The sequence below is a fragment of the Chiloscyllium plagiosum genome, chromosome 2 (genome assembly GCF_004010195.1).
Source record: "Chiloscyllium plagiosum isolate BGI_BamShark_2017 chromosome 2, ASM401019v2, whole genome shotgun sequence".
Lineage (NCBI taxonomy): Eukaryota > Metazoa > Chordata > Chondrichthyes > Orectolobiformes > Hemiscylliidae > Chiloscyllium > Chiloscyllium plagiosum.
The window spans coordinates 38,440,103-38,462,408 of NC_057711.1; the positions used below are offsets into that span (position 1 = coordinate 38,440,103).

Genomic DNA, 22,306 nt, shown 5'->3' on the forward strand with positions numbered 1-22,306 from the left:
CTGGGATGGAAGGATTCTTTCTATATTAGATAGACTGGGTTTTCATTCTCTTAAGTTTATGAAAATGAGAAGTTATTTGTTTTCATTCTTTCATGGGATATGAGCATCAGTGTATCCTCAAACAGCATAGTTGCTCTGAGGTTCTACACACACCAGTGTGATTGGTGTGCCAAGATGGTGACTTCTAGTTTCACGTGCATTGTCCTGGAGGTCAGTGGCCAAGAAATAAAACTTGACAGGAGTATTGGTGGGCATCACTGCCAAAGCCAACAGCTATTGACCATTCCTAATTACCCTTTGATTTGATAGGCCATTTCAGAAGGCAGTTAAGACATTGAACAGGGTTGGACTCACATTTAAAGCAGACTAGGTGAGGACAAAAGATCTTTTACTCGAGGACATTACATACATTAAATACTTTACAGCCAAGAAAGCATCTTAAGTGTAGTTACTATTGTAATACTGGAAACACTGCAGCCAATTCACACACTGCAAGTGCCCCAAAATGCCAATAATGAACATTCCATCTACATTCCAAGAGAAGATTGTGAGATAAATATTAGAAAGGACACCAGCAATAAATTCATTTTAGACTGGTGACAGAATAATACAGCCAAAAATACAAACACATCAAATAGGGGCAAAGGTTAAGCCATTTTGCTGTTCAAGCCTGCTAAACCATTTAACAAAATCACAGCTCATCTATTTCGAATTCCATATTCCCATCTACACGCAATAGTCTTTGCCACCCTTGCTGAACAAAAATGTTTTAAAATATTTAGTGATCCTGCTTCCATTGTTTTCTAAGCCAGAGAGCTTCAAAGTTAACCAATCATTAGAATACAAAATTCTCATCTCTGCCCTGATGTTAAATACTGCTCCAGAGCACTGGACAGATCCACTAGAAGAAATACTCTTTCACGTATTCAACTTGGCAAGGTCATGCAGAATTTCATTTATGCACTTGGAGTTTCCCTTTGCTCTTCTAAACACCAGTGGAAACAAGCCTAGCCTGTCCAACCTATCCATATAAAACAACCCAGTTGTTCCAGATGTCAATTTGGTAAGCCTCCACTGAAACACTACCGAAGCGTTTACATCCTTGCTTAAATAAGGAGACGAAACAGACACAGTATTTCAAGATGTGGTCTCACAATGCCCCATATAACTGAAGCATAACCTCCTTATTTTTGTATTCAAGCCCTTCCATTATAAAGAATATTACTGACATATATGTGCTCAATTATGACTGTATCCAAAAACTAATGTTCTGTGACTCATGCATCAGAACTGCTTATTTCCTCTATCTTGCAGTTCTGCAGTTGTTATCCATTTAAGTAATGTTCTACATTTTCATTCTTTCTGCCAAGTTGAACAACTTTAATTTTACTACATTATGCTCCATCTGCCAAACTCTTGTCCAGTTACTCAATCTATATTCATCTACAAATCCCTAGTCTTCTTCACAACACATTCACTCATCTATCGTGAGGGGTATTATGCTTTCATACCCCTCAGCTAAGTACACCTGATCACGTCCTGAGGATATATCCACTTTTGTGTTTCAAGGCATCCAGCACTTCCTCCTCTATAATAGTGACACCTTGAAAAATGTCCATATCTATTTCCCGACAGTCTATATCTTCCATGTCCTTCTCCACAATAAACACTGATGCAAAATACTCATTTAATATCTCCCCATCTCCTGCCGCTCCACACAAAGACCACCTTGCTGATCTTTGATGGGAAAAAGTGAGGTCTGCAGATGCTGGAGATCAGAGCTAAAAATGTGTTGCTGGAGAAGCGCAGCAGGTCAGGCAGCATCCAGGGAACAGGAGAATCGACGTTTCGGGCATAAGCCCTTCTTCAGCCCTTCCTGAAGAAGGGCTTATGCCCGAAACGTTGATTCTCCTGTTCCCTGGATGCTGCCTGACCTGCTGATCTTTGATGGGCCCTGTTCTCTCCCTAGTTACCCTTTTGTCCTTAATGTATTTGGATTTCTTTAACCCTATGTGCCCCATTCCTGATTTCCCTCTTAAGCATACTCCTACTTTCTTTATACTCTAAGGATTCACCCGATCTATCCTGTCTATACCTGACAAATGCTTCCTTCTTTTTCTTAACCAAACCCTCAATTTCTTTAGTCATCCAGCATTCCCTATACCTACCAGCCTTCCTTTTCACCCTAACAGGAGTATGCGGTCTCTGGACTCTCATTATCTCATTTCTGAAGGCTTCCCATTTTCCAGCCATCCCTTTACCTGCGAACATTTGCCCTCAATCGGTTTTTGAACGTTCTAGCCCAATACTGTCAAAATTAACCTTCCTCCAATTTAGAACTTCAATTGTTAGATCTGGTTTATCCTTTTACATCACTGTTTTAAATCTAATAGAATTGTGGTCACTGGCCCCAAAGTGCTCCCCCACTGACACCTCAGTCACCTGCCCGGTTTTAATTTCCCAAGAGTAGGTCAAGTTTTGCCCCTTCTCTGATTCATCCACAAACTGAATCAGAAACTTTTCTTGTACACACTTAACAAATGCCTCTCCATCTAAACCCTTAACACTATGGCAGTCGCAGTCTATGTTTGGAAAGTTAAAATCCCCTACCATAACAACCCTATTTTTCCTAGAGATGTCTAACTTGCTCATTAACACCTTGAAGAATTCTAACAGATTTGTCAGGCATGACCTCCCCTTTATGAAGCCATGCTGACTCAGCCCTATTTAACCATGCATTTCCAACTGCTCCGCAATCTAATCCTTAAGAATGAAATCTAAAATCTTACCAATGACCAAGGTCAGGCTTAATGGCCAGCAATTTCCTGTTTCAGCCTCCCTCCCCTTGTAAACAGATGTTACATTAGCCATTGCAAATGCAGTTTTACATTCCCCTCATAAGGGGATTTCCAATGGCTCTAAGATGTAATTGATTCAGCAAGGCTATCAATTGTTTGGAAAGCTATAAAAAAACATTTAAAATGGCATAAACCACTCCACAGACTGTAATCAAAATATGAAATATTATTTTTCAATCAGGACAAATCCACCCATGGCAATCCCATCACATACTTTTCCTGCCAGTGATCTTTATGGTGAAACTTCTAAGTGGGATGTCCTGTATGTCTCTATCATTATGGAGACTGGCTAAGTGGCTAATGGATGGGTGGGGGGGGTTGAATGTCAGGTGCATGGGTGGGCAGGGTCAGGTGTAATCAAAGTCAAGTGTGGGATCAGTGCGAGTGATCAGAGGGTCAGTATGAGTGATTGGGTGGGGGGTGAGGGAGCACTTTAAACTTTGTCAGGATTAAGAGGAACTTTTTATCCCTCTATCTTTTCTTAGCTACCTAAGGTAAGTCAGTCAGAACCCTTTGAAGTCTCTTATTCAAAGCCAGGAGATGGAAACAAGTTACAGAGGGGTAATTGCTCATCAGAAGTATCAATTTCCAAGGCAATTACCTTGTAGCCAGGGAGTCAGGACTTCGTGGGTTCATGTCCAGCCTCCAATGATCTGGATGTTGCTTTTGAAACCTGAAACATTAACTCTACCTCCCTGTGTTCACAGATACTTCCTGAACTGCTGCATACCATGCATTTTCTGATTGTATTTAAGCAAAATATGTAATAAAATTCATATTTAGCAACATTACAGCTCCTTGCAAATACAATTGAGTAGAAATAAGTAGTACAGAGCAATTTCTTAAACAGGCACAGATGGGGGTCACTAGCAATTACAAATTTCCTTTCAACAAGCTGGTTTCAAACCTTAGTACTGTGTCCAGCTATAGCCTACAAAACCAGTTCCTCTAGTTTTCCTTCCAAGTGTTTGAAATGCCATCAGCAGCCATTTCAGATCTGTTTTAAATCTGCAGTTGGCTGGGAATTTAAAATGGCTTCAATCAGCAGGAAATTCCTGCCCTTCTTTGTTGGGAAGAAACAATCATCAAATTGCCATGAACAAATAGCAATTTAAAATGGTCTACTCAAACAAATACTTGAAGTGTGCACTGTCACATGCTGGAGACACACTGGAAACTGGATATTAAAATAAAACTTTACATCGATTGATAATTATATTTCTTTTCCTCCCAAGTACTTCTCTCTCACACCAGAACGTGGAACAGGAAAAGCTGGCAAGTTAATTCTGCCTTTTAATTTGCTTAAAAATCAGCAAAAGAGGTTCATTTCCAACTCACGCACTAATGACAGAGACAGTGAGGACTGCAGATACTGGAAGTCAGAGTCAATAGATGTGGAGCTGGGAAAGCTCCTGAAGAAGGGCCTGTGCCCGAAACGTCGAATCTCCTGTTCCCTGGATGCTGCCTGACCTGCTGTGCTGTTCCAGCAATAAAGTTTCAACTGGGAAAGCAAAGCAGGTCAGAAAATATCCAAAAAGCAGGAAAGTCAAGGTCTTGACAAAGAGTTTCAAACTGAATCATTGACTTTCCTGCTCCTCCGACACTGTCTGACCTACTGTGCTTTCCGAGCGCCACATCTCAGACTAATACCTGGTGTCTGAATTAGTTAACAAGTTCTGCAAATTTCTCAATCAGGTTCGTAATAATTACTGTTTTAAAGTATTTATGATTTCAAAATAACAAGTTAATTGGAAATGGTATTTTGTCTTTGACCAAAATACCATCATTGATAAATGAATAAAATGAAGTGAAAAATGAGGGCGAGGTCATACACAGAAGGGAAGAATTACAGGAATGAATAGAAGGGGCAAAGATTTTGAGCTAAATACAAACTACAGATTTCTGTCTTAGCAAGGGTGACCAATATCCATCTCTAGCATGAGACAATCTGAGCTTCAATCAGAGAGAGTCAGAGATGTACAGCATCGAAACAGACCCTTCGGACCAACGCAAATCCTTGACATTCAATGGCATTACATCACAGAATCCCCAAATCAACATTCTGGGAGTTACCATCAACCAAAAACTGCAATGGACCGGCCACAGAAATACTGTGTCTAGAAGAGCAGATCAGAGACAAGGAGTCCTGCAGCTAGTATCTCCTCACTCCCCAAACCCGATCCTCCATCTACAAGGCTGAAGTCAGGAGTGTGATGGAAACTCACCACTTGCCCAGATGAGTGCAGCTCCAACAATGCTCAAAACACTTGACATGATTCAAGACAAAGCAACCCACTTGATCGGTACCGCATCCACAAACATTCACTCCCTCCATCACCAATGTACAGTAGTGACTGTCATCTACAAGACTGTCATCTACAATTTCATCTGCAGAAATTCAAAGATCCTTAGACAGTACCTTGCCAAATGAATGACCACTTCTATTTAGAAGGACAAGGGAAGCAGATACATGGGAACACCACTATCTGCAAGTTCCCCTCCAAGCCATTCCCCACCCTGACTTGAAAACATATCACTGTTCCTCACGGTCACTGGCGCAAAATCCTGCATCTCCCTCTATCAGCATTGCGGGTCTACCGATAGCACAAGAACTGTAGCGGTTCAAGGTAGCAGCTCATCACCACCTTCTCAAGGGCAATCAGAGATGGGTAATAAATGCTGATCTTGCCAATGATATCATTATCTCAAGACGGATTTATTTTAAACAGGACCATTTGCTATCTGAAGGAGCAAGTTAGAATTAGTGACATGGTAAATGGGGATTCTTGACAAAAATTTAACAGAAAGTTTTATTCTGCTCAGTGTTTGATCAGAATACATTCTGCCTCACCTTCAACTGGACAGAAAAGTTTGATAACAGAGGTAAGTGTGCCCTGCAGGGAGGTGATTCATCTGGTGCATCATCTTCAGACAGATAATCAACTTACTCCATACGTTCAGATAAAGCTGCTCAAGGGCAATATGCAAATCAGTAAATGAAGAGAAGGTGAAACTTTGGCTACAAAGTGTGTCACATGTACTAGAAAAGCACAGATTGTAGGACACATGCAAGGACAGTCCTATCAACATAAGCCAGAGGAGCAATAGGCAACACAATAACATGACTGACTACATTAAATACCATAGTGAAATAAGAAAGAATATTACAAAATATTACATTGCACTCACAGAAGATAGTATTGCGGTATTTATAACAGACAGACAGAGAGGGAAGTCTGCAGAAACCAGAATACTGTAACAAGATTCAAATGGAGTAGACTGGGAGGAATAATGATGGAGGGGAAAGTGAGGACTGCAGATGCTGGAGATCAGCTGAAAATGTGTTGCTGGAAAAGCGCAGCAGGTCAGGCAGCATCCAAGGAGCAGGAGAATCGACATTTCGGGCATGAGCTCTTCTTCAGGAATGAGGAAAGTGTGTCCAGCAGGCTAAGATAAAAGGTAGGGAGGAGGGAATTGGGGGAGGGGCGTTGGAAATGCGATAGATGGACCTTGACCACCTTCCACCTATTGCATTTCCAACACCCCTCCCCCAAGTCCCTCCTCCCTACCTTTTATCTTAGCCTGCTGGACACACTTTCCTCATTCCTGAAGGGCTCGTGCCCGAAACGTCGATTCTCCTGCTCCTTGGATGCTGCCTGACCTGCTGCACTTTTCCAGCAACACATTTTCAGCAATAATGATGGAGTTAGGATTACGCCATCAAGGAAAAAAAAAAGTTGTCTGAATTATCAATTCAACATATATGACCGTTTGATGCAAAAATACCAAAATGAGTTTTATGCTGAAACATGGCCTGCATGAGCTGACGTATTTTGTTATACTTTTACAACTTCATTTCAACTATATTCACAAGTCTTGTTGAGAACGAAAATAAAATTGAAAGTGGGAAGTGCAAGAAATGTGAACAGATGTTTCAATGAGTTGAGTTAATGCAGGTCCTTTAAAACATTGCATTTAATGTGTAAAATAGATGACCCAGGATTTCCACAAGCATGGGAATGCAACAGAAAAATTCCTTATTGAGACATTCCACAGACCTTTTTGTCAATACGTCTTTAAATCTGAAGTATATAGTCAAAGAGATGTACAACGCAGAAACAGCCCCCTCGGTCCAACTCGTCCATGCTGCCCAGATATCCTAACCTAATCTAGTCCCATTTGCCAACACTTGGCTCATATAGCTCTGAACCCTTCCAGATGCCTTTTAAATGCTGCAATTGTACCAGCCTCCACCCACTTCCTCTGGCAGCTCATTCCAGACACACACCACCCTCTACATGAAAAGTTGCCCCTTTAGGTCCCTTTTAGATCTTTTCCCCCTTACCATGAATCTATGGCCTCTATTTCTGGACTCCCCCACCCCAGGGAAAAGACCCTGTCTATCGACCCTATCCATGCACCTCATGATTTTATAAACCTCTACAAGATCACCCCTCAGCCTCTGACACTCTGGGGAAAACAGCCCCAGCCTATTCAGCCTCTCCCTACAGCTCAAAATTCTCCAACTCTGGCAACATTCTTGTGAAACTTGAAAGGGTTCAGAAAAGATTTACAACATTCTTCCGATAGGAAAGAGATTAAAATAGCACACAATATTCCAAAAGCAGCCACAGCATGACCTCCCAACTCCTGTACCAAATGAGTCAAAAGTGAGGACTGCAGATGCTGGAGATTAGAATCGAGAGGTGGTGCTGGAAAAGCACAGCAGGTCAGGCAGCATCCGGGGAGCAGGAGAATCGACATTTCGGGCAAAAGCCCTTCATCAGGAATGGCTAACAAAGGCAGATTCCTGATGAAGGGCTTTTGCCCGAAATGTCGATTCTCCTGCTCCCCGACCTGCTGTACTTTTCCAGCACCACACTCGACTCCTATACTCAATGCGCTGACTAATAAAGGAAAATATACAAAAACACTTCTTCACGATCCTATCTACTTTCAAGGAACTATGAACCTGTACTCCAAGGTCTCTTTGTTCAGCAACACTCCCTAGGACCTTACCATTAAGTGTATAACAGCTGAGAAGATTTGCTTTTCCAAAATGCAGCACCTCGCATTTGTCTAAATTAAACTCCATCTGCCACTATTCAGCCCATTGGCCCATCTGATCAAGATCCTGTTGTAATTGGAGGTAACCCTCTTCACTGTCCAGTACACTTCTAATTTTGGTGTCACCGGCAAGCTTATTAACTATACCTCTTATGCTCACATCCAAATCATTTATGTAAATGATGAAAATAGTGGACCCAGCACCGATCTTTGTAGTACTCCACTGGTCACTGGCCTTCAGTCTGAAAAGCAATCCTCCACCACCACCTTCTGTCTTCTACCTTTGAGCCAGTTCTGTATCCAAAGGGATAGTTCTCCTTGTACTCCATGAGATCTAACCTTGCTAACAAGGCTCCCATAGGGAGAAGTCCATATAGATCAAAACCACCGTTCTGCCCTCATCAATCTTCGTTGTTACTTCTTCAAAAAACTCAATCAAGTTCGTGAAACATGACCTCCCATGCACAAAGCCATGCTTAGTATCCCTGATCAGTCCTTGCCTTTCCAAATACATGTAGATCCTGTCCCTCAGGATTCCCTCCAACAACTTGCCCAGCACCATTGTCAGGCTCACTGGTCTATAGCTCGCTGGCTTGTCAGGGAGATGTACAGCATGGAAACAGACCCTTCGGTCCAACTCTTCCATGCCAACCTGATATCCCAACTCAATCTAGTCCCACCTGCCAGCACCCGGCCCATATCCCTCTAAACCCTTCCTATTCATATACCCATCCAAATGCCTCTTAAATGTTACAATTGTACCAGCCTCCACCACATCCTCTGACAGCTCATTCCATACACGTACCACCCCGTGTGAAAAAGTTGCCCCATTGGTCTCTTTTATATCTTTCCCCTCTCACCCTAAACCTATGCCCTCTACTTCTGGACTCCCCTGCCCCAGGGAAAAGACTTTGTCTATTTACCCTATCCATGCCCCACAATTTTGTAAACCTCTATAAGGTCACCCCTCAGCCTCCGATGCTCCAGGGAAAACAGCCCCAGCCTGTTCAGCCTCTCCCTATAGCTCAAATCCTCCAATCCTTGTAAATCTTTTCTGAATCCTTTCAAGTTTCACAACATCTTTCCGATAGGAAGGAGACCAGAACTGCACGCAATATTCCAACAGTGGCCTAACCAATGCCCTGTACAACCACAACGCGATCTCCCAAATCCTGTACTCAATACTCTGACCAATAAAGGAAAACATACCAAATGCCTCCTTCACTATCCTATCTACCTGCGACTCCACTTTCAAGGAGCTACGACCCTACACTCCAAGGTCTCTTTGTTCAGCAACACTCCCTGGGATCTTACCATTAAGTGTATAAGAACTGCTAAGATTTACTTTCCCAAAAATGCAGCACCTCACATTTATCTGGATTAAACTCCATCTGCCACTTCTCAGCCCATTGGCCCATCTGGTCAAGATCCTGTTGTAATCGGAGGTAACCCTCTTTGCTGTCCACTACACCTCCGATTTTGGTGTCATCTGCAAACTTACTAACTGTACCTCTTATGCTCGCATCCAAATCACTTATATAAACGACAAAAAAGTAGAGGACCCAGCACCGATCCTTGTGGCACTCCACTGGCCTCAGGCCTCCAGTCTGAAAAACAACCCTTCACCACCACCCTCTGCCTTCTACCTTTGAGCCAGTTCTGTATCCAAATGGCTAGTTCTCCCTGTATTCCGTGAGATCTAACCTTGCTAATCAGTCTCCCATGGGGAACACTGTCGTACGCCTTACTGAAGTCCATATAGATCCTTACCACCTTTCTTAAATACAGTAGTGGCACCATATTAGCCAACCTCCAGTCTTCCGGCACCTCACCTGTGACGATCAATGATACAAATATTTCAGTAAGAGGCGCAGCAATCACTTCTAGCTTCCCACAGAGTTCTAGGGTACACCTGATCACATGCTGAGGATTTATCCACTTTTGTGTTTCAAGACATCCAGCATCTCCTCCTCTGTAATATGGACATTTTTCAAGAGGTCACCATTCATTTCCCCACATTCTGTACCTCCCATGTCCTTCTCCACAGTAAACACTGATGCAAAATACTCGTTTAGTATCTCCCCCATCACCTGCGGCTCAACACACAGGCTGCCTTGCTGATCTTTGAGGGGCCCTATTCTCTCCCTAGTTACCCTTTTGTCCTTAATGTATTTGTAAAAACCCTTTGGACTCTCCTTAACCCTCTTTGCCAAAGCTATCTCATGTCCCTTCTTTGCCCTCCTGATTTCTCTCAAGTATAGTCCTACTGCCTTTATACTCGAAGGAGTCACCCAATCTCTCCTGCAGATACATGTCATATGCTTTCTTCTTTTTCTTAACCCAAACCTCAGTTTCTTTAGTCATCCAGCATTCCCTACACCTACCAGCCTTGCCTTTCACCTTAACAGGAATATACTGTCTCTGGACTCTCATTATCTCATTTCTGAAGGCTTTGCATTTTCCAGTCGTCGCTTTACTTGCAAACATCTGTACCTAGTCAGCTTTTGAAAGATGTAGAAATTGAGATCAGTGTAGGAAAACGATAATAATAAAAAAATCTGATATTTCGCAAGTAACTAATTTATCAATAACTCTTTCAACCACCTATACTATAGTTAAAAAGCCCTGAAGCATGCACAGATACAAAAAAAATCTAAACTAAAGGAAGAAATATTAGGAACTGCAACAAAAGCTGGGTCAAATAAATCAATTTCAAGGAGAATGTTACAGGTGCCAAGTCACAAAAAGATTTAGGAAGGATACTCAGGGGTTATGCCTTCAGCAATTGAGGCCTTAACAGCCAAGAATGGGGCAATGAAATGGGAGAAGCCTATTTCCCCAGAACTGGTGACTCAGATGCTACATTGCTTGAAGTTGGTGGTTGTTTCTATGGAAGAATTGCGTAACAGAGTGAGAATTTTAAACTGGAGGTAATGGAATGTGAGCAAACAAGCACTAGAGTGATGGGTAAGAGGGATTTGGTATCAGGAGGAGGAAACCAGAATTTTGGATGAGCTCAAGTTTATGGAAGGTGCGGCAGGGGATGCTGGCCTTAAGAGGATTGAAGCAGTTGAGATTGCAGTTAACAAAAGTACGGTTTGGGGTTGTAGCAGCAAATGAGCTGAAACTGAAGCAGAAATAACAATGTTTGAGGAAGGGTTCATTTTGTAATGAACAGGGTATGGAGATCAGAGATTCAATTCAGTATTGGCAATGCCATAGATTTTTTTTAATAAGGTCTGAAAAATGTAATTCAATTGTATGACATCATTTACCAAAAGTTGAATTCATGTTGAAATAAACTATCTCATTAATTCTATGTCAACAACTACTGTTTTCTGGACTGTAAAACAGTCAGAAGAACCTGTTCTGCTTATGTAATTTAGTACCACTTAGCATGTGAACACAGTCAGGTAGAGGCAGGTGTTAACTGAGAAGTTATAGTTCATTTCATCCTGTTCCAAACGTAATGTGGTTATCAAAGACTTCAAAAGACATCCAAAACAAATATTAAGAAAAAGCCTGGTAAATTAAATTTTATATTGGGAAGTTATACAAGGACTTTAGTTTCCTATGGATAGCATGGACACATTCCTTTTGGGCATAAAGGAATGATCACACAAATAAACACTGGTGTCAGGTTACAGATTCACCTTCCGAAACTTCCACACCCAGAAACTGGCTCCCTGAAACCAGTTCAGACAGTATTGCACAAAATTCATTTCATCCAGAAACAAGTGTCTGTATTTCAACATTGTCACATTAGTTAAATATATGAAAATAGCACCCACAACTACATGTGCCAAGTACTCCCATGCAATAATTCCAGAATCAAAACATTTTGTGCAATTTTGGTCAAGGAATGTAACCCTTAAGCAAGAGTTAACAGCCCTCCATTCCAAACCAAAAAAGTAAGCTTTTTCTTACCTTCTGGAGCATCAGAGGCTGAAGGGTGAACTTATAGAGATTTATAAAATTATGAGGGACATGGATGGAATAAATAGACAAAGTCTTTGCCCTGGGGTTGGAGAGTCCAGAACTAGAGGGCACAGGTTAGGATGAAGGGGCAAAGAGACCTACAGGGCAACTTTTTCACAGAGAGGGTGGTATGTGTATGGAATGAGCTGCCAGAGGAAGTGGTGGAGGCTGGTACAATTGCAACATTTAAGAGGCATTTGGATGGGTATATGAATAGGAAGGATTTGGCGGGACATGGGCCGGGTGCTGGCAAATGGGACTAGATTGGGTTGGGATATCTGGTCGGCGTGAACGGGTTGGACCGAAGGGTCTGTTTCCATGCTATACATCTCTAGGACTCTGTAAAATTTACTTGTTTGAAAAAAAGTAAATTCATTTAATCAAACAATATCCTGTTTCTTTGCTCCTCCCTTATAAACAGATGGTGGGCCAAGCCTGACCTATTCCGGACAGAAACCATGACAGTGGACTTCTGTCCAATAGGGACTTGCTCCCTCCCTCACTCTGACAGTTATGTCCTCCTTTGTGGTGGAAGAGGGTGGTGGAAGAGGGTTGGGGGGGGGGGGGGGGGGGGGGGGAAAGAGAGCAGGAAAGTGCTGTATGACATTTGAGGCTGCAGCATAAAATGACAAATGAAAATTTAGTTCCTCTTTGCATGGACACTCTCTCTCCAACAGAAACCAGAGATTCTGGGCCTTTATCTTCATTAGTTTTCTACTTATGCCATGAAGTCTGCTGTCTGCTGGCACAAATATTCAGAAGGACCTCATTATAAATCTTTTCTGTCCAATTACCATTCTATATCCCATGATTTTGTCCCCACTACTTTAGGGGAAAGTGAGGACTGCAGATGCTGGAGCTCAGAGTCGAAAAGTGTGCCGCTCAAAGAGCGCAGCAGGTCAGACACCATCCGAGGAACAGAATAGCAGCATAAAGAACTTGCAGACATTCTGCTATCTTTTAGATAGATTCATTCTGCATTCCCTTTGCCCAACTGGTCATGTTTCGACATGCAATAATGTATTCTTTGTATAATATATTCTTTAAAAAGGTCATTTCTTAACAATTTTCCAGGGCCAAAAAAGCCAATCTGTTTCAATCTTGCCTCAGATAAAAGCACTGAATGTTTTTGTTTCAAATCTTAAGCAGAAGTTGCTGGAGAAACTCAGCACGTCTGACAACATCTGAGGAGAAGTTCTGAAGAAGGGTCACTAGAACCGAAACATTAACGGTTTCCTACTCCACTGGCATACCTGCAGAAATTACTGGAGAAAGTCAGCTTTTGTTTCAGTCTGCACTCAATTCAGTTCTCCGATGTGTAAATGACTTTTATCTGTATTTCTTCCATTTTGTGTAGTCCGATCAGACCCAATTATAACTTCAGAGAGATTTCCTCCAACGCACATTCTACTGTTTTAGCAAAACAAAAACCAATGGATTTGACCCTCTGAGCTTTCCAGAGTGTTTTGCACTGAAGTCCTTCATTTTATAAAAATTAAGATCAAGTGTGGAGACAATGAAGGGGTTCAGCATCCCTCAAGTTGCTAAGTCAAAATCCTGGAAGTCCCTGTGGATATACCAACACATTAAGCATTTCCTATTTCTCAGGCCTATGGGACCACCAGCACTTGGAAGTTCCCCCCCGACACACACTACTCTTACTGGATCAGTTTCACTGTTTCTTCATTACCACTGGATCAAAATTGTGCAACTCCCTACCGAACAGTATTGTGGATGTACCGAGACCATATGAACCGCAGTGATTCAAGAAGGTGGATCACCATCAACCTTTCCAGGGCAACTATAGGTTAGGCAATACTAAACTGATCAGCTACACCCACATATGGATAAAAGGGAAACATTTCATATATTGTGGCTAACATATTTTGTAGTTTATCTCTCTCCTTGCGTGTTATTCACATCCAAACAATTCTGGCAGGCATTTATCAAACATGATAAGAAATCTAAAATGTCAGTTCCATTTTCTTCTCCCTAACGAACTCCAGAGTTCAGCTGTGCCATTCCTGTAATTTCTCCAGTGAGAACAACAGCAGGATTTCTAGTGAATCAGGACCTTTAAGAATTTTGGAGCTATGAATACAGAAGTCACAACCACTGCCCCCCACCCTGCCAGTTTGCAACACATTGGGTTAAAAATTGAGATGATTCATACAGGCAGCAAATCCAAACAGCAGGCTATTTCAACTTTGAACTTAGTTTAACAAACCCAATGGATGCTAAATATGGGAGTCACAAATTGACAGATGCTCTTGAAGGTCTTCCTCTCAGTCTGAAGTGGTCATGGCAGACTTTAAACATTAGCTCTTTGTCTCTCCACAGGTGCTGTCAGATATGCTGAGTTTCCCCAACATTTTCTGTGTTTATTTCAAATGCTCTTCAATGGTGGGTAATACTGGAAACATTTTCAATTGCATCGCTGAATAAAACATTATGCATTCCAGATACTTTTACCAAGGTGGCTTAGTGATTGGGCAATTTTCCAAACTCTTGCTGCTCACCTCAATAGTGAAAACAAGGTCAAGCTATCACACAGACTCGAAGTCATGGTTCATTTTAGATGATTAGTATGGCATGGTATTTATATATACGGTACAAATTTCACTTTAAGTTGGTGCATGGTAATGAACCAACACAGTAACCATAGAAACATTCAATGCAACCACAGAAAGTCTTAAAGATCTTGGAGATAAGCCTTTGAAATTAACTAGTAATAGTGCACCATGATTGATAGCCCCAACTGTTACAAGTAAACCACCTGGCTGCGCATTTAGAGTAATGTGTCGGCCAGGCCTGGTAAGGATGGCAGTTCAACTCTTAACTCCAGATTTTTAATGAATACACATTCTACCATCTGCTAAAGTGGGATTCAAACTCAGATCCCCAGAGCATTACCGAGGCCTTTGGAATACTCGTCTAGTGACATTATTGCTAGACCATACAACATCACTGAACATTAAGTAACTCTACAAAAAAAAAACACAATAACATTTCTGCTGAATATTAAAATATTGCAGGTGTGTGTCACATTTTTATAATGCTCACAATAATATTGACACAGGGGTTTTGATTGTTACGGAATTTCACCGTGATGTTGGTTTAAAAAACATGGAATTTGACAACTCCATGTCAATGTCACCAGAGGCACCAAAACTCTCCCATTGGGAGAATTATCAAGATAAATACCAACAGCTGTTAAAACATGGATTTGAAATTCAATTTTGCTCTGATTGCTACCAGGCTCATTTCTCAGCCTGCTCCTATCTGACCAACAATGCTATGAGCTATGGCCTAGAGAAGACTTTTTTCTCTCCTTCATTTTTCATTCCTGTCGAACAATAGGAAGGTCCTAGGGTGTCAGAGTCATGATGATGACTTTATAGAAGTCAACATTTCTTGGCAAATTCACTTTCAAATTAGTGCTACAAATGAATCCACAGAAAGCTACACAAAGCACCAATATCACCTCCATTCATGTCCAGCATGATCATCCACTCAAAAAACTGATTTCAGGCTTCTTGCTCCCGTCTTAAAAATAAATTGCTGGGCTTGGCATACGCCACGTCAGTCAGCTCCTCCCCATCTGTGTGTTGTAACACAATCACTCCCCCAATTACAAAATAGAAAGTACTGGAAAACCTCAATAGGTCTGGCAGCATCTCTAGAGAGAACCCAAAAGAAGAGTAATTGGACTCAAAACTCTTTCTTCCCAGAGATGCTGCCAGATCTACTGAATATTTCCAACATTTTACATGTACAATATTTGACCAAATGCAGAGGGACTTACCCATTCTTCAACATTAGGTGGTGACTCATAATTCATACGATCCTTCTCCCACAGAATGTTCCCTTTACCATATCTCGTGATCTTGCTTCGTGTTTTATAGGCAAAGAAGATGATCAATCCTAAAGCTATTATAATCAGGAATCCCATCACAATTGCAAGGGCCTGGCAAGAAATCAGAAAGAAGTTAAAGAATGAACAAGCCTGCATCAGTAAAATCATTTTTTCTTTTAATTCATTCACAGGATTTGGGTGTCACTGGCCAGGTCAGCATTTATTACCCATCCCTAATTGCCCAGAAGGCAGTCAAGTGTCACATTAGATCTGGGGTCACATGTTGGTGAGCAGATTTCTTCCCAAAAGAACACTAAAGAACGAGATGGGTTTTCTGACCCAAAAAAAAAGCTGCTTTGTAATCGTTATTTCTGAATTCCAGGTACTTAATGAATTCAATTCCATCATCTGCAAGGGCAGGATTTTAAGCCAAGTACCCAGGGTCTGTGGATTAGTAGTCTAGCAATAATACCACTAGGCCATCATCTCCCCTATGAACTAGCACTGCTGTAATGTTATTAAAGAGAATGGAAAAATAAGTCTATGTACTAACAACTTCAGTATTTTACGAAGGTTAATGTTATAGAAATGCAGTTCACTTTTTTGGAAAAAAAAATTTTAATTAGTTGCAACAGAAATGTGGTTTGACTACCAGTATAAAATATTCTGCATAATTTTGCATGTAAATATTGTTTGAGAAATTACTAAATCATTTTGAAGAGAATTCTGATCAGAACTGCCAAATATTGCTAAGCACACATAGGGTAAACATTTGCATGATTTAAAATATAGTGAACAGCTTTCAGATTCATTGGCCAGAGTTCAATTATAAATGGTTGTCTATTTTATATAGAATTTTCTGGCTGTGAATTTACCTTTAAATCAAAATTTTACATAGTATGCATTGCTAATATTTTTCTCATTGCTCAGCTTAATATCTAACATGAGAAGGTGTTCGTGACAGTCCAAACCACCAAAAACGAATTGTTTTCAAAGACCTTCATTTTCTATACATTGAATAGTATCCTTTCTAATCCAGAATGTTCAAAAGGAAATGATGCACACGATTTTCATATTCTGTCAGCTTTGTATTATTTATAGTATAGATCAGAGTTTATATTATTTCACTAATTAACCATGCTGAGACTTGTATTTTTGTAGAGCTAACAAAATTTAATGCCAATATTATTTTGAAGTCAATAGATACACTGTCGGATCACAACTGACTAAACTCCACACACTGCAGCAGCAATTTGTTTACCTATTTAGGGAACTATAGGTCACAAATTGATTTTGTTCCTAACAGCCTCAGTACAAGAACTATTTATCCTATGTGCTCTTAATGAAGGGTCCTATCCCAACTTCCTAGATTACTTCACTAAGTACAAAGAATAATTTAATATATTTAGCCTCCAAAATATTTCAATGCACACCCAATGTCTAGTGTGAACTGCAGCTTAAATATAGAAAACAAATTTACTAATCACATATGAGGGACACGTAAAATACTTGCCTCTTGTGGTTCTACTACGCAGTAGTGATAGAGATATTGATTTGTGAAGACACCAGTGGTGGATGGGATGTAGAACTGGTTGCAGAGAGTCAGTAACTGATTGTAGAACACTGATCCAGCAGCCTGTGCGGTTGGATTTACTCCCATGATGTAAACTATCGTAGCCACGAACATTATAAAGCCAACGACTGCACACAAAATCATCAGAATTAAATAGAACTTCCTTGTTTTTGAAAAGCTGGCCCTAGAAACGAGTATAATAAAGACAACCAAGAGTGCTATAAAACTGACAGCAGCTAGTGCAATCATGAAGCCTTTGGCAGCACGCGGATCAGTGTAGCCACCTCCATATCCATATGCTCCAACTCCACCTCCATACCCATAGCCTGTACCAGATCCATAGCCTGTACCAACACCCCCATATCCTCCATAGCCTCCATATCCCATTCCGTTTCCTACCCCCATCCCTCCTCCATAATAGTCCATGTCCCAGGGTAAGGTCGATGCCACACATGCAAAGATTCCGACGCTCATCACAATGATAATAATTGCTAAAATTTTGATAATTCCTGGAGGGGAAGTCCATTTGTAGAAGTACTGTGTTTCATCTGGATAATAAGAGCCAGCAGGCTGGGATCGTATCTCGCCATCATATAGATCCTTGCTGGGTGCGTAGACTGAACCATGGCTGTAATTGTAATAGGAAGAAAGAATTAATACAATGCAATCTGTACATACTCACAACAAAATGACTGCGTTTCTATAAAATGTTTATTTCAGCACAGTACAACATTTGTAAGTATTCTAAAAACTAACAATGGATTAGTGAATCAGGAGGTGCATTATTTAAAATGGAACGTTCAAGTCTGCACAGCTGCTGTTCATCATGTGGTAAAGGTAAAATCGCCATCGTGCATCTCCTCCTCTTCCACAGTTATGTTTGTGCTGGAGTATCCTTAAGTCATAAGATGTACAGCACAGAAACAGACCCTTTAGTCCAACCTGTCCATGCCAATCTAGTCCCACCTGCCAGCAACTGGCCCATATCCCTCCAAACCCTTCCTATTCACATACCCATCCAGATGCTTTTTAAAGTTTTGCAACTGTACCAGCCTCCATCACTTCCTCTGGCAGCTCATTCCATACACGTACCGTGAAAAAGTAGCCCATTAGGTCCCTTTTAAACATTTCCACCCTTCATACTAAACCCTCTAGTTCTGGACATCCCCACCCCAAGGAAAGACCTTGTCTAATTTTCCCTATCAATGCCCCTCATGATTTTATAAACCTCTATAAGGTCACCCCACAGCCTCCAATGCTCCAGGGAAAACAGCACCAGCCTATTCAACCTCTCCCTCTAGCTCAAATCCTCCAACCCTGGCAACATCCTTGTAAATCTCTTCTGAACCCTTTCAAGTTTCACAACATCCTCGCAAACGGAGCACCCAGTGTTCCTCCACTACAGAAAGAGGCCAACTGAGCATCCCACTCGATCTCCACATTTACCACTGTTAACCAACCTAGTTTTCGCACCACTGGGAAATTTAACATAATCAATCAATCAATCAATCCACCTAATCTGCACATCTTTGGACTACAGGACAAAACCAGAGTATTTGGAGGAAACCCACACAGATATGGAGAAAACATACAAACTCCACACAAACAATTGCCCAAGGCTGGAAATGGACCTGGGTCCCTGGTGCTGTTAACTACTGAGTCTTTGGCCACCACGGTTTTGTTTTGTTTTTAACTACTTAAGAGTTACGGTGATTTTGTTTGTGGGAAGGTTGTACAGTTGCATGTGATAACACGTCTGGGTAGAAAATAAACTAGAAAAAGAAAAAGAAAATTGCCATAGCCTAAGCAGTCCATAGGCCTACTGTGGGAAGAGAGAAGATCACTGGTGATGGTTTAACCTGAACGTCACCAAGCCTCAGGTGAGGGACAAGGTTGAGGAGGGACCTTCACAGAGCTTAAAAATGTGATGCTGGAAAAGCGCAGCAGGTCAGGCAGCATCAAAGAACAGGAGAATCTATGTTTTGGGCATAAGCCCTTCTTCAGGAACTCCTGAACTCTTATAAGAGGATCAGCACAGTACAGGAACAAACCCTTCAGCGCACTATGATGCCATTCGAAACTAATCACATCTGCTTGCACATGGTCCATATCCCTTTATTCCCTTCCTGATCATGCATCACCTAAATGCCTCATAAGTATTGCTATAGTCTCTGCTTCTACCACCCCACCGCTCCATGGCAGCATGTTCCACACATTTGTATTAAAAAGTCTGGTCTCACACATCTCCTTTAAACTGTCACCTCAAAAACAATATCCCCAATCCAGGGAAAAAAAAGACTCCAACATTAGACCCTATCCATATCTCTCAGTTCTATGTACTTTTATCAAGTCAATAGGATTATTATTAGTTACAGGTACATTATCTGTGCACTATAGGTACTACATAGAATATTGTCAAATTATTTTATTACTATTGTTCATTACTAATAATGAGAATAATTAAATACCTCTATCAGTTAAATTTCTATGGCAATTCGTTTTAGTGAGTTGCTAATAATTGCTGGTGGAATTAAAGTTCATCCCACCTTGCTTTTCACTTTATCCTTTCCCAATGGTTTACTCGATTGATGTTACTACAAACCCTGAGGTAGTGAGTAACTCAGCAACACATACCAGGAAAATTCCAGATTGAATTCACACCTAATTCAAACACATTAAAGCCTTTGTGGCCTGAGAAGGAGAGGTCTGGGAACACAGTCACCCAAAGTTTCCATTAATTCATTCTAGAAACCTGTCCGTACACATACAACAGACAAAAACAGAGGTAATGGTGGTCACTGTCTACACCTCTTCACACAAAGTTGAGCCAAGTGGAAACTAAAAGTTGAGATCGGTAGGATCTAGCGTACCTTACCCCAACACCCTCAGGATATGAGGAAAGGAAAACCATTTGAAATATTGTATTCAAAAGTCTGAATTATACTACCTTTAAAAGTAGAATCGACGATGATTTTAAGAATTACAATTTACACGGAACAGAAAGAAATTCTCACAAAGAAAAGCCGAGTTGTGACTGGAGATACTCACTTGTATTCACTGCCGGAGTGGTAAGGAGGTGGGCTGTCGTACATTCGTCCCGACATTTTGACGCTGTTGGGTTTAAATCCTCTGTAATCGGACTCTTATCTCTCCGAACTCCAATTCCACTCAAACCTTAACAAACACCAGACATACAGCATCAGAATCAAATGATCGAACCCCCTCTAATTTACAGACATAGAGACACAAAAGAATACCTAACTTTAAATCCAAGTCAACAATTAGTAATAACAAGTCTATTTTTTTTAGAAAAGAGTGGACTATAAAACCACGACGATCAAACACTGTGATAGGCTGAAGAACATTGAAACATTAACCAAATCTTCTTCTCAATGTCTGTGTTTGTAGAAAAGTTGGGTCGTCTGGTGACTTACCGTTTTTGCTCAGCCCGGGAAACCTGCTCAGTGTGAAACCTGACCTGTCTACACAGCGAGAGCAAGCAACCCGTCCACCTCCTGCTGACTATAGGCTGCACAGCCGCCGGCACCTCCCGGGGGGTGAAGTCAGTCATAGGCAGACCCCACCCTCCTTCACCTCACTACACACCAACACAAACACAAACAATATTACAATTCTGGTTGAGAGCCTTATCTGATTCGAAACTTGCAACTTTGTAATTCCACCTTTATGTAAAAAAAATCAGCTATCACTAATTGTCGACTTGGAGATTGAGGTTAGGCATTCGTCTCTATGTAGGGAGGCTTTGTTGATTTGATATCTGATCAGATATCAAAAATAATTAAGTTGTTGCATTTCCTTTATAAATCACCTAACAGCCGTAATCATATCTTTATCGGTTTGATGCATTATTGGTCATTCCGATAGGCGGAAAATGGGTAGAAAACATCCAGTCTTGTTATTTAAACTGATGTTTCCTTCGTCTTATTTTGTTATTTCTCTTTAAGTAGCATTTATTTCGCAAGTTTTAAGTGGCTGCAGTACAAGTATAGCAATTAATAGGTACTTCCCCCACAAGAGACAGAGACTATGTGTAATGCCAATGACTCAATGCTTTGGAGAGTTATTTATAAATAGAAACAAGGAAGCTCGGAAATCCACGTGATTAGCGCATGCCCTACTCTCGAGAAAAATATCTTTTGTCTAAATCATAGACCCCATTATAAAGGAAAGTTGTGGAGGGTGCTGCACGCAGCAGTCCCCTGCAACCGCAGATTGCGGTGGTTCACGGACTCCCAGCCCAACTGCTTGTTCTGTGGCGCTGTGGAGTCCGTGGACCACGTATATATTGGGTGTGGGCGTTTGCACTCCCTTTTTGATTTCCTTAAAAACCTTCTCCTCTGTTTTTGGCTGCACTTCAGTCCCACGCTCCTGATCTTTGGGCACCCGGTACGGAGGAAGGAGGGCAGGTCTGAAGACCTCCTCGTGGGCCTGCTCCTGGGCCTGGCCAAACTGGCCATCAACAGGTCCAGGCAGCGGGCCGTGGAGGGGGTCGTTAGGGCCGACTGCCTGCCCCTCTTCCGCGGTTACGTTAGAGCCCGGGTGTCCTTGGAGAAGGAGCACGCGGCGTCGACCAACACCCTGGAGTTGTTCAGGGAGAGGTGGGCGCCGCAGGGAGTGGAGTGCATCATTTCTCCCTCCAATTCTATTTTGATTTAGTCCCTACCCTCCCCTTCACTGTTTTGATCACACAGCACTGTCCCTTGATGTGAAGGGCAGTGTTTGTCACTGGCCACCCGGGTGTTTTCCTATCTTCCTGGTGGTGGAAATTGAATAAAGATTCGTGCACTTTGTGTCTTCCACTGTGTCTCACACCTGCACACACACCATGGGTGCTGGGGATAAAAAAAAAATAAAGGAAAGTTGTTGCTGGGCGAATTGATCTCCATCTTGCGAAGGTTAAACCAATACATCCACCTGTACAAGATGAAAATCGATCGTTCTGTCAACAAGGAT

The 22,306-nt window shown here is 41.6% G+C and overlaps 1 protein-coding gene across 3 annotated transcripts in view; it reads right to left on the reverse strand.

Moving 5' to 3' along the window:
* Positions 1–21,260, reverse strand: part of oclnb (occludin b) — a 33,319-nt gene extending 12,059 nt beyond the window's left edge. The window contains exons 1-4 of one of the 3 annotated variants that reach the window (XM_043707943.1): positions 21,162–21,260; positions 20,381–20,506; positions 17,273–17,960; positions 15,709–15,870 (exon numbers count right to left, since the gene is read on the reverse strand). In XM_043707943.1, the coding sequence (XP_043563878.1) occupies positions 15,709–15,870; positions 17,273–17,960; positions 20,381–20,436 (906 nt within the window). In that variant the 5' untranslated portion in view covers positions 20,437–20,506; positions 21,162–21,260. Of the gene's footprint in view, positions 1–15,708; positions 15,871–17,272; positions 17,961–20,380; positions 20,507–20,594; positions 20,668–20,766; positions 21,000–21,161 lie in introns of those variants that run through there. The other 2 variants (XM_043707936.1, XM_043707953.1) reach the window with 2 other exon arrangements.
* Between the last annotated feature and the right edge of the window lie 1,046 nt (positions 21,261–22,306).